This window comes from Macaca fascicularis, chromosome 7 (assembly GCF_037993035.2).
Source record: "Macaca fascicularis isolate 582-1 chromosome 7, T2T-MFA8v1.1".
Lineage (NCBI taxonomy): Eukaryota > Metazoa > Chordata > Mammalia > Primates > Cercopithecidae > Macaca > Macaca fascicularis.
Window position 1 is genome coordinate 7,210,716 of NC_088381.1, and position 12,943 is coordinate 7,223,658.

The window sequence follows — 12,943 nt, forward strand, 5'->3', positions numbered from 1 at the left end:
ATCCACCCACCTTGGCCTCCCAAAGTGCTGGGATTATAGGCATGAGCCACTGCACCTGGCCAGTTTTTAAAAATTAGTTTTTAAATTTAAGATATATGCTAATAAAAGGTGTTACTAAGTATGCATAAACTTGAAGAACTTTCTCACTGAGGCTTATCAATTTTATAAAATTACTAAAAGTCAGAGTTTTCTGGGGAAATTGTAAACCCAGTTTCTGACTATGCTTTTCTTGTCCCAGAAATGGCAGCTAAATCCGAATTGTTTTTAGAAAAATTCTAAAAGAGGTGTAACACTAAGTCTGAACTTTTTAGTTGCCCATTAAGAAATTCTCTGACTTGTGTTAATTTTTATTGCATTGGCAGCCAAATCATAGCTGAAATCTGTACAAGCATACATGACGGCTCTATCACCCAGCATTCTGTTTGTACCTGATTTATTCTTACCCAACATTTAGCCAGTCCTGAATTAGGATGTCTTTTGCCTCCTTCCTCTCCCCTTCTGTTCTTACCCTCTCATTCTGGCCTTCTTGCACCCATCCTGGCTGTGTTCTGTCTGGCCACCATGTTGTGGTCTCTGTTTCCTGCTTCACCTTGCCTGTCACATCTCTCACTGCCACCATTTGCTCTTTGTTGGCCTGCAGCCTACTGCTCTACCCATGAAATCTGGAAGGCAAGTGGAAAGTAACTGAAGTATTGGTGATCTGAAGACCTAGACTAGGCTAGGGCTTTTACTAAGAGGGAGTGAATAATACAGTTCTTGCCTTTGTTACTATCAGAAATCAGTAGAAAACCTGGCCACATCACCTTTGGCTATATACAGGGACACAGAAGTTATTGTTCAACATGGACACAGGGAGGGGAACATCACACACCGGGGCCTGTCGGGGGGTGGGGAGTGGGGGGTGGGAGGTGAGGGGAGGGAAAGCATTAGGACAAATACCTAATGCATGCACGGCTTAAAACCTAGATGACTGGGCTGATAGGTGCAGCAAACCAGCATGGCACGTGTATACCTATGTGACAAACCTGCACATTCTGCACATGTATCCCAGAACTAAAAAAATTTTTTTTTAAATTAAAAAAAGTAATTGTCTAGAGAGATGGTATTGCATGCTTTGCTTTGGCATAATGCCTTGGGTCCAAGGGTATCCTACTTCGGTTGCCCAAAGTTTGAACTTTTAATTCAATAAGCAGATGAAAATTAGAACACAAAATCAGTTGTTTATTTGCGCGTGGTCACCATGTGCACTGTTGGAACTTAAGGCTAAATTCAAAATGATCCTCATCTTTTATTAAGTAAAGAAAACAGAAGAAAATGACTAGTAATTTAATTTAGATTGTGGTTTATGTTAGTAATTTTCAGCTTTCCTGATTCATGAAACTCTTTGAGATGGATATTGTGCCTACTTCAACTTTGTGGCCCTGATGCCTCACAAGGTGCAGAAATGCGATAAACACTGAGATGTTTACTGAGTGACTGAACGAAAGGACCCCTCAGACCACCTGGCTTAAACTGTTACCTTAGCCATGCACACACACAGACTGACTTTCAGATTTAAGAGTAAAGGGAAGACTGTGTTATTTTATGCTAGACATTTCAAGAGATTTATGTCTGAGCCTGGAATTGAAATAGAGTACTCTGTTGAAGTAGTAAGCTTTTGTGTAGGCTTTCTCTTTATCTTCCTTTCATTATGTGAATTTCATTCTTTCAGTGATTATATTGTATATGTGTAAAATCACTCCAATACTTGAAAATTGAGTTTGACTTTTAAAGTGTGTGTGTGTGTATATGTTTGTGTTCCAGCATGTATTTGTTAAGAGCATGTAATGCCAGACTGTGCCCTGTTTAGCTGCTGGACTGGTGGATCGGTTCGGTGAGGATGTGAGTATCTCCTGGGTGCCAGATCTGTCCTGGATAGGGAGAGTGCTGGAGGTGTCGTGTGCCTGTATTGCAGAAAGGCCTGGGATGAGCTCTAAGCTGCCTGTTGACAAGGTAGAAGACTGTGACCTGGATCACTGGTTCCCAGATTCCAGCCAGGGCCTGGTATCAGATTTGGATGAAGTTTTTACCAGCCCTTGGTCAAAATGAGAAAATTAAGAAAAGTGCAGCTTTCTTTAATAAAGCTAAATTTATTTTATTTAAAGATTGTCTTTTATTCTGAGATTATGTTCTAACCTACTTGGAATAGATATTTTTTTGTTAAATGTTGGTGATAATAGCTGTAGCTTTAAAAAAGTTTTTAAGTTAACAAAATTAAAAGGTTAAAAACTCTATATTGGTCCTTTAAATTAGTTTTGCACTATACCTGATTTTTGGAATCTAAACTAGAACCTATAAGATAAGATTATTATAATACTATAGATACAGTTTTGTGAGCACTCACACAGAGAACATTAATTATTTTGTCTGCCTGGGAGTACTTCCGCCATTTTTGTGTGTGTGTTTTGAAACGGAGTTTCACTCTGTCACCCAATTTGGACTTTAGTGGTGTGATCACGGCTTACTGCAGCTTCAACCTCCTGGGCTCAAGTGATCCTCACACCTCAGCCTCCCAAGTAGCTAGGACTACAGACGTGTGCCACCGCACCTGGCTAATTTTTGTATTTTTTGTGGAGATGGGGTCCAACTGTATTGCCCAGGCTGGTCTTGAACTCCTGGGCTCAAGTAGTTGGCTCACCTCGGTCTCCCAAAGTGTTGGGATTACAGCCGTGAGCCACCACACCCAGCCGCCTTCCACCATCCTCTGAAAAATGCATCCTCCTCCTTTTGACAAATTATCCTGCCCTAACTAACTACACCCAACCTTGGGTTCCAGTGTGGCCAGCAAGGATAATAACCCACCCTGGACTGCAAGCATGAACAGAGGTCTGCCTCTGGATAGTCAGGTTGGTACTAAGGGAAGAGGTGCTCTTTGGTATTGCTGCAAGTGGCCGCAGTTCCAGAAGAATCTGTTGAAGAGTGAAGAACTCCAAGGGAGTATACTAATGTGTTGAAGTCCCTGGGTTTCATTGTCTTGCAGTCCAGCTGACACAAAAGCCTTGTATTCTTCCTTTTGCTAAGCTGTTACCAGGCATGTTTCTGAACATACTTTGAACTAAGATCCTTAACTAATATAGCTTACAGGTTAATCCTCATAACAGCCTTGTAAGCTAGGATACCAGTTTATCTCCATTTGACAGATGTGAAAACTATAGTTTGCAGAGGTTAAGTAACTTGCCCAGTGTCACACAGCTAGCAAGGCAGAGCCAGAGTTCTGTGTCTGGCTCCCAGACTGTGACACTAACTGCTCAGCAGCACAGCCCGCCTGGCTGCACTGGTGGCACTAGGGTACAGATTTGTGCTTTGGAACTGTTGGGGAGTAGATTGGATGTCAGCCTAGAGGGAGTTCTCTAGTGAGGTGAAAAGAGCCCTGTCCTTGTCTTTGCCCTTTTCACAATGGTGACAGATTTTGACCCAGCTTGAGGAAGAACTTTCAGATAATTTCAGCTGCCAGAAAATGGAATGTCTTGGGGAGGCAGTGGACTTCCTGTTGCTGGCTGTGCCGAAGCAGAGGCTGGTGAAATGCCAGCAGCTTTGTATTGAGGACTTAAGATTTGCAGTGAGTGGGGCTTGATGGCCTTTGCCGTCTTCTCATCCCAGGGCATGCTCTTTTTTAAAAGAGAAGAGTTGAAATGCCAAGACTAACAATAATGAATTTGTTCTGCAGGTATTGAGTGTGTGCTTGATGCAGTTTGGCAGAAGGGTAAAATGCGGAAGAGATGGGATCCTGTTCTTAGACAGTTTCAGTTCACTGGGGAGATGCTTCAGTAGAGGAGAGAAAAGGTAGTGAAAGCTCAGAGGAAAGTCACCTAAGCCAGATTTGGGGTAGGGCAGGGGTGTCAGAAAGATCTCCGGAAACAAATGCTTGTGCTCTAAATCTTGAATGCCCGTTGAGAAGTCAAGCTGAGCTGAGCGCTGAGGCTGTGCATCGGCTCAGTTCTTTCCCTGTTCCCATCTACGGTGCTCACAGCACTTTCTTTCTTGAGATTATTAGATAGTGAATGCACTGATTGTCAGAGTCCTTTGTAATCAGATCAGAAAAGCATACAACCACGGGCCATCTGGGAAATGAAAACAGCCATTGTTGTATAGATGTCTTGTTTATTTTTTACATGCTCACTGGCCCATACTGTTCTTTTTTCTGCGTCACCGTACGTCTTATTTCCTCAGTTGGATTGTGAATTTGTTAAAGGCAAAGACTTTATCTTTTAGGTGTTTTATGTGATTCTTTTTCGTAGGTAGGCTTCATAGATGATTGTAGACTGGTTTTTGTAGTATTTTAATTTATGAATACATTGTTTTTGAAAGACCAAAGGACTTGTAACACACCCTCAGAACAGTGAACAGTGTAACTGTACTATCTTAGCGTTAGCTTTATACCTTACCCATAGAGCCTTAGGAATGTTTGGAGCTGTCCATTCCTTAGGCTTCTGCTGCAGTACCTTAGGCCAGCATTTTGTTACCCCTCCAAACTCCTCACTATCCTTATTAGTACCATTCATGAACCTCCATAAATAAAATCCTACTTAAGCAGGATAAAATCCAAATTCTTTAACCTTGTAATTTGTTAACACTGTACCTCACTGACTTCATTTCTCAACTTCAATCAGGCTGGTTCCCTGGTCTCTGCCAGATGCCTTATTCCTTATTTAGGACCTTGTTACTATTTATTATCACACATTCTCTGCTATCTCAATGCTCTTCTTCCTTCAAGATTTCATTCTACAATTTTTCCTGAGATCTGCAGTATACCCTTCCTCCTGCCCCATCCTGAGTGCTACTCACTGGATATGGTACTTGCTTTTTTATATTGTGTGTTAGTACCAGCATTAAAGATTTTGTGTTTATCTTCCACAGTTTCAATTTCCTGTAATAACTTTTGAGCCACTTTAATTCCTGAATTTACCTAAAGCTAGGGTGACCAGCTTGTCCCAGTTTACTTGAGACTGCCCTGGTTTTAGTGCTAAAAGTACCACATCACAGGGAAACCACTCTGTCCCAGGCAAACTGGGGCAGTCACCCTACTGTGAAAAGCCCAAGTTAAGTTATGCTTTTGGCCTCTGCACATCCCACTGGTTAATTAGCCACATGTGCTGTGAGACTTTGCCTTAAACTGTGTTCCAAGCTAAAATGTATGGGAAACATTATTTCTATCCATCAAACATGTGCTGAATTTCTAAATATATAAGGTGTTAGGAAAGATAATACAACATGGTTTTGAGGTCCTCAGGGAGTTAAAAACTTTCCTAGCCATATCATTTGGAGGTTTATTAACTGTAATTACATTTGCCTTCTCATTTATATTTACAGATGAAGGGGTCTTGAGAAAATAAACTTGGATTTCTTGATTTCTTCCCAGGTGGTGGTAGAAACCCTTGGCTCATCATCTTCTAATTTAGAAGTTTTTGCTTACCGCACACTGAAGCTAATTTCCTGCTTTTTCTATCTTCTTGAGGCTTCCTTGTGGCATCCTGGGAAGTGCTTGGTGGTGTAAATGGTCCCACCGTGGCTGATGGCATAGCACAGAGCTGGGAGAGATGAGTCTGGTGGGTTCGCACAATCAGGCCAGCCAGCCGTCTCTGGCACAGCACCGTTTTACTGCATAAAAAGCACAGCATATAGTCTCCCTGAAAACTTCAGGTCCTCTAGAACTTTGAGGCTTTTATTAAGAGTTTTCTCTTCAAGGTCACTAATTTAACATGTGAACAAGAGCAGTCTCAGCACCTTCTTTTTATGTATCCTGTCTGGGAAGAGGCCACTTTGTGTCTTCTTTTTCTTCCCTGGGTATAAGCTAGTTATAAGCTAGTTTTCTGGTCCACAGTGTTTCAGTGCGTGGCAGGAGCTTGTGACAGCTCCTCTTCAGCATTCCTTTTTTTTTTTTTTTTTTTAATTATGAGCAAATACATGTGAGCAGACAGCTGTGCTACATGACCCAAATATTTTAAAGACTGGTTCTGCGTGAACAAAATTTAGCATTATCAAATAAAACTCATGTCACTAACTTGACACTTACCGTAATAGGAAGACCCAATTGTAGCATATCCTCAGAAGTGCCCTTCTTTTCTTTCTTCTTCCCCTGTATCCCTCTGTACTTCTGTTCTTTGCTCCTTTCCAAGGACTCATTTCCATTCCATTCTGTAAGAAAAGGCTGTGTGACGCTTAAAAGACCCAAAGACTCTGGCCCAGAGAGTCCTTCTTTCACTTTTTTTTTTTTTGGCTGTTGTTAATGTTGTGTCCCTTGTTTATATTTTTCTTTAGTAGTTTTATTTTGGAATGAATTTGAATTTGTAAGAGTTGTACAAAAGAGCATAGAGTTAATGTGAACTCTTCAGCCAGCTTCCGCTAATGTTAATAGCTTATGTAACTTTGGTCAATTTAGCTCACCTAAGAAGCTAACGATGCTATTAGCTAAACTGCAGGTTTTATTCACATTTGCCTAGTTTTATTCACATTTCCCTAGTTTCACAAATATTCTTTACCTATTTCAGGTTTACATCCAGGATACTACATAGCATTTAGTTGTCGTGTCTCCTTATTCTCAGTGTCTCAGTCTGTGACAGCTTTTTAATCTCGTCTTTCAAGACCTTGACGTGTTTTCTTCTATTGAATTAGACTTTTTTTTTTTTAGATGGAGTCTCGCTCTGTCACCCAGGCTGGAGTGCAGTGGTGTGATCTCCCCTCAGTGCAACTCCAACTCCTGAGTTCGAGCAATTCTCCTGCCTCAGCCTCTTGAGTAGCTGGGATTACAGGTGCGCACCACCAGGCCCAGCTAATTTTTTGTATTTTTAGTAGAGACGGGCTTTCACCATGTTGGCCAGGGTGGTTTCGAACTCCTGACATCAAGTGATCCGCCTGCCTCAGCCTCCCAAAGTGCTAGGATTACAGGCGTGAATGAGATTTTTATTTTGCCTCAAATAATACATATTAAAGCTCTTTAAACATAGAAATATACTAATACAAAAGGAATAATTTTATAATGACTAGATTTCTGTTCTAACAAGTCACCCCCTAGAAACGTCATCAAATTGACTTTTAAAAATGTAGACGTAATTTCAGACTTAGAGAAAAGTTGCAAATAACAGAAGAATCTGTGGATACCCTTTCCTCAGATTCCCCAACAAAACCTTGACACTTTTATTGTTCAGATAGTGTCTTATAGTACGTCTCCTGGTTTGGATTTGTCTGATGTTTTCTTTTGATTAAGCAGAGGTTATGGATTTCGGGAAAGACCCACAGAGGTCTTGTGCCATGTGAGCAGGCACAAGACATCAACATGATTGGTTATTGGTGATGTTAACCTTGATCACTTCAGTTTAAAGTGGTATCTGTCAGGTTTCTCCTCTAGAAAGTGACTTTTTCCTTTTCCATAATGTTTGTTAGAAGCAAATCACTAAGTCCAGCCCACGTTCAGGGGATTGGGAATTAAGCTCCACTTCCTGGAGGGAGGAGAATCACGAATTTGTGGGCATACCTTAAAACTACCACAGTAATTAGTAAATACTTTTGGGAAGATAGCCTTGTGCTTATACAAATAACCTGTTTCTCCTTAAAGTTTGGCTCTCTGAATTTAGCATTCATCAATGCATATTGCACACAGCAGTCATTGAGTCAATCCATGACAGTTTCTTGATCTTTAATGTTCTAATCATGATTTTGTTTCCCTTACTCCTCCTGCATTTAGTAATTGGAATTCTTCTGTAAGGAAGATTTGTCTCTTCTCCCCCATGTATTTATTTATTATTCAGTCATCTGTTTACAACAGTGTGGATTCACAGATACTTTTTAATTTACTTTCTAATCTGGCATTTGTGTTACTTCTTTTGTTGCTCAGATTGTTCCAGCTTTGGCCATTGGAAGTTCTTTCATGTTGGCTCTTGTATCCTTTGGAAATGCTGTCCCCATTCGTTTTTTTTCAGCCCCACTTCCTTATTTTCTGGTATCCTGGCATTACTGGAGTCTACAGACTCATCTTCTGTTTCCCCTGCCCCAGCCTTGGAATCAGCCATTTCTCTAAAGAGTCCTAGTTCTTTTTATTGGAAAATAGTATTTTAAAAGCAAGATCTGGGGCACTGAGTGTGCATGTTGTTGCTGGAGTGTCACTGCTTGTAGCCCTTTCAGAGGGCAGAGCTAGAAAACATACACACATGTACCGACCCAGGTGCACACACGTCTGTTACTGCATCTCTATTTGTATATTTATTAAGGCAAGCCTGAGTTCATTCTGCTGTCTCAGACTCTAGCCCCTCGGAGTTCATTTCCAGATTCTTGCTTTTGCTTTTTGTTGATGGAGTGTGGGCAGTACAGCAGTTAAACCTGGCTTCCATGTTTACTTTCTGCTGAGTGCTGTGGCTCATTGGTGAGAACGGGATCTTTTGACTTGACTCGCATGGACACATTCTAGCAGGAAGGTTGTCTGTCCTCATCCCTCCTGTGAGTGGTCCTCCAGAGCTCTTTGAAATGGCTACAACATTGCACATCAAAAACATCTGCTTTTCAGGTGCTTCACTTCTCACCTTTCAGATGGGACATGCCCAGTTGTATCTTCTAAGCCTTGTTTCAGATAATCTTAAGAGTTGTCACTTTAGTAACCATCTTTAACACAGGGATCAGCAAACCTTTTCTTTGAAGTGCAGTAAATGTTCTAGGCTCTGCGGACCATAAGGTATTTGTTTCAAGTACTCAAGTCTTTGTCCTGTGAAAGCAGCTATAGATGGCACATGAACGAATGATTATGGCTATGTCTTACTAAAATTTTATTTACAAAAACAAGGTTTTGTATTTGACCTGTGGGCCATGGTTTACCATCCCTTGGACCCATTAAGTATATTCTCCTCCTTTTCTTTGTCTCATTCTCACTGCATTTGTGGGCTTTGATACGTTAACATTTGTGCATCAGTAGAAGAATCTGACTTCTAGAGAAGAAGGGCTTTCCAAGGGCATTATACTCCTAAATACAGTTTGTTTATGGTACTAGTGTGGCCACAAGGCCCTACCACACAAGCTCTGTGTCTTCCTTCCGGTTATTACTTCTGCTTCCCTTCTCAGGAACCTGAAATCATATGGTAGTTTGTTTGTTTAAGTGAATTTTTTTTTTTTTTTTTTGAGATGGAGTCTTGCTCTGTTACCCAGTCTGGAGTGCAGTGGCAGGATCTCAGCTCACTGCCACCTCCACCTCCTGGATTCAAGCAGTTCTCCTCCCTCAGCCTCCCAAGTAGCTGGGACTACAGGCACGCACTACCACGCCTGGCTAAATTTTTTTTGTATTTTTGATAGAGATGGGTATCACCATGTTGGCCTGGCTGGTCTCAAACTCCTGACTTCAGGTGATCCACCCACCTCAGCCAAAGTGCTGGGATTACAGCTGTGAGCCACCACGCCCAGCCTTTAAGTGAATTTTTATTTGAGTATAACATGCATAACAAGTTTGTATGGATCATAAGTCTTAGAACTGGATGAATTTTTGTAGCAATGTTTGAAGAGTCTGTTTTTAGATGAGTTTGCTAAGGTGGCACAGTATGTGATGATTCCGTGTAAAGAAGTCAGTGTTACAGGACTGTGTCCTCTGTCTGAACTGGCATGGTTAGTTTAGTTGTTTAAATTGAGGGCCCGCTTATAATTAGTATTTAAGATTTACTAATTTGGAGAGGAGAGAGGGTTGAGTATTCAGTGGCCCAGAATCTGATACGGGATTTGGTAAGGTTTATGTTCAAGGAGCTAGAGAAGATTTAAATTTTATGTATTTGAATTTACTCAATGTGCGTATATATGTATATTATATTTATAAATATAAATATAAATATATTTGGTCATCTTAAATTTTTTTCTCATTAGAATTCAGTTAAGGCCAATATTTGAACTTTAATACAGTTTTGGTACTTGCTATATCTCACTACAGTACATTTAATTGTATGTAATTATAGGGAAAGACTATTGGATTTGAAGTCAGAACACTTGGTTATAAGTGCCAAGTTTACTACTTATTTTTAAGATCTTAGGAAAGTGATTTAACCTCTTTGGGTCCAAATCCTTTATCTGTGAATTAAGGAAACCATCTACCTTCCTTACTTTACAGGTTGTTGAAAGAATCAGACAGGACAGATGTCCTATTTATAGCTCTTTAATGCATATTTAGGCAAGCAGTGGCAGTTCTGTGGCTTTTCTCTTAACTTACATATCAGTTATCCAAACAGCCCTTATCTTCCAGCCAGCTTGGCTGCTTAGCCATATTGAGTTACTACTAGTTTCTCTTCTTATCTAGAACAACTTCTGCCCAGCTCATGGTGGACAGAACCATGTGTCATGAAGTGATTTTATTCATTCTTGCATTCAGCACTCTTAACAGGCACCTACCCTGTGCCAGACACTGTTCTAGGCACTAACATTTCAGCAGTGAATAAAATTAGTCCATCTTCTACCCTCATGGAGCATGTAATCCTGAGGGTAATGTAGGCATTAATTAAAAAATAAATAAATATAATTGTAGCTATGATGAGTGCTAGAAATACAATGCTTTGATATGTGAATTTAATTTAGATAGGAAGATTTTTTTTTTTTTTTAAAGCCATTCCCCCGTGGTTGGACTAAGGTAGAAGAAAAGAATATTCCATGAAATGGGAAGTAGCATGGTCCCATAAGGGATGAATAGGCCGCCACTGTGGGCAGAGCAGTGAGGGCAAGGAAGACTGGTAGCTGGCTGGGTATGCAGGGCTCCCAGCCATGTGAGGGAGGCTTGTCTTCACAATGGAAGTTAACTCAAGCTGTTTGCACTGTGAATTTGACATGAGCAGATTTTAAGTAAATGTTAAGGAGCAGTTTCTAAAACTAGCCTTGTACATTTTTAAGAACTTGAATAAAGGTTATTATTGCAACTCAAATTTGTTATAACCTATTTGTTAAAGAGAGGATTGTCATGAGACTATAGTTTCATTCTTCATGAACTGGTAGGAGTTTGGAGTTTGTCAGCAAACATTCTATCAGTGCTAAAAGTTTTTATAATGAAAGAAATAGGCAAAGTAGATCAGTACACTCACTTTTCTACCATTGACCCAGGAGACAGATGGCTTAAAATGTTCTGGGTCTAGTTGACTTTTAGATCTTGGAATTAAAGTTTAATGATGACCAAGCTTTAAATAAATTGTAGAAAAGTATTCTTTCAAAAGCACATTATAACTTTTATATTGGTTTCTTATATTTATTTCTTTTAATCTTTCCTTTTAACTCAGAACTATAAGGTTTTGTTGCCTACTAAGTTATAATCTGAGTGCAGAAGGAAACTTGATTTGGCTTTATGGAATACATTTTACATTCAATGAAACTGAGCTCTGGTTCTCATTCCGTACAAAAGGGATCAAAGACATTGGTTTGAGAGATCAAGTCGTGTGTTAATAAAACACAAATATTCCATCAAGTAATACTCTGAAGGAGCTGGTGTAGTTTATTTCTTCTCCAGAAAGTCTTCCAGCAGATAAATAATGAGAGGTAGTATGGCATAGAAAAAAATACAGTTAGGTCAGCCTTTCTAGTTTAACCAGCTCAGACCCCTGGGCTATTTTTGCCTCAGTTTCTACACCTTGGAGAACAGTGCCTTGTCATTACTGTTCGCTTTATGGGGACGTAAAGTGCATACAGTGCCTGGCACCTGATGGGCAATCGGTGAGTGTTTTTACTGTCTTCATCGCTGTCCTCATGAAACACTCCTTCTAGGTCCCACAAAGACCGTTGGTATTTTATGACAAAGTAGCTTACAAATATTTTTCTTTTTTTAAAGGAGAAATTGTCGTAAATGAAGTCAATTTTGTGAGAAAATGCATTGCAACAGACACAAGCCAGTACGATTTGTGGGGAAAGCTGATATGCAGTAACTTCAAAATTTCCTTTATTACAGATGACCCAATGCCATTACAGGTGTGTTTTATTTGTACACTGTTTCATTGTATCAGGCTTTCAACTCTTAGTGGTACATATTATATAAAACATAGGTATGGAAAAATTATAGTAAAAGTATTAGGTAATACGATGTTTGGGATAAATTATATTAAGATTTAAAATAAAGTTTAAGAAGAATGTTGGAACTTGCTTGAGGAGTATCATTAGTTGGAGGATTGTAAGTCACCTTGCTTTATCCTCTGTGTTCGTTATGTCCTTTTCATTAAGGAAGTTATTCCCTCTCTTGCAGATCTTTTAACCCGCTTATAAAAATGACATAAAGAAAAAGTTATTTGCTAAATGATCTTACAAATGCCACACATTTTACTGATTTCATAGGTTTTTTTGTTGTTGGGTTTTTGATATGTTTGTTTTGAGCCTGGATCTTACTCTGTCTCTCAGTCTGTAGTGCAGTGGCATGATCTTGGATCACTGCAACCTTTGTCTGCTTCCTGGGCTCAAGCTATCCTGCCACCTCAGCCTCCTGAGTAGCTGGGGCTACAGGTGCCTGCCACCACTCCCGACTAACTTGTATTTTTTGTAGAGATGGGGTTTTGTTATGTTGCCCAGAGTGGTCTCGAACTCCTGAGCCCAAGCAATCTGCCTGCCTTTCCCTCCCAAAGTGCTGGAGTACGGGCCACTGCACCCAGCCTACCATTTTTTCTTAAAATTAATTAGAGTTCTTTTCCTAAAAAGTTAAATTCTAGTTTCTCAGAAGAGTGAAGAATATTTATAATTTAAAAATTTTTAATAGCCCTCTTGCTATTTTTTGTTCTTACTAGAAAGTAATAGTCCATATAATTTTGGTTTTTAGAAGTTCAAGCATTCATTTGCTTAACTTAAAAACCCTGGACTTTTCTGTCAGCCATTTTCTATTTTGTTTTATAAAGTATTACACACATTTACCCCTAGATCTTTCTTTATAGTAATTGTTCTCTAATGAAATATTGGCATATGAACTGTAAACTTTTAAATTTAA

At 39.8% G+C, this 12,943-nt stretch overlaps 1 protein-coding gene across 3 annotated transcripts in view; it reads left to right on the plus strand.

Annotated features, from left to right (window-relative positions):
- MTMR10 (myotubularin related protein 10) overlaps positions 1-12,943 on the plus strand; it is a 53,271-nt gene that overhangs the window by 2,846 nt on the left and 37,482 nt on the right. For all 3 annotated transcript variants that reach the window (XR_012414722.1, XM_005559045.4, XM_073995391.1), the window contains exon 3: positions 11,807-11,943. Coding sequence is in view for 1 of the 3 variants with exons in the window: in XM_005559045.4 (XP_005559102.3) it covers positions 11,807-11,943 (137 nt within the window). In the remaining 2 variants the exon portion in view is untranslated. The remainder of the gene's footprint in view (positions 1-11,806; positions 11,944-12,943) is intronic.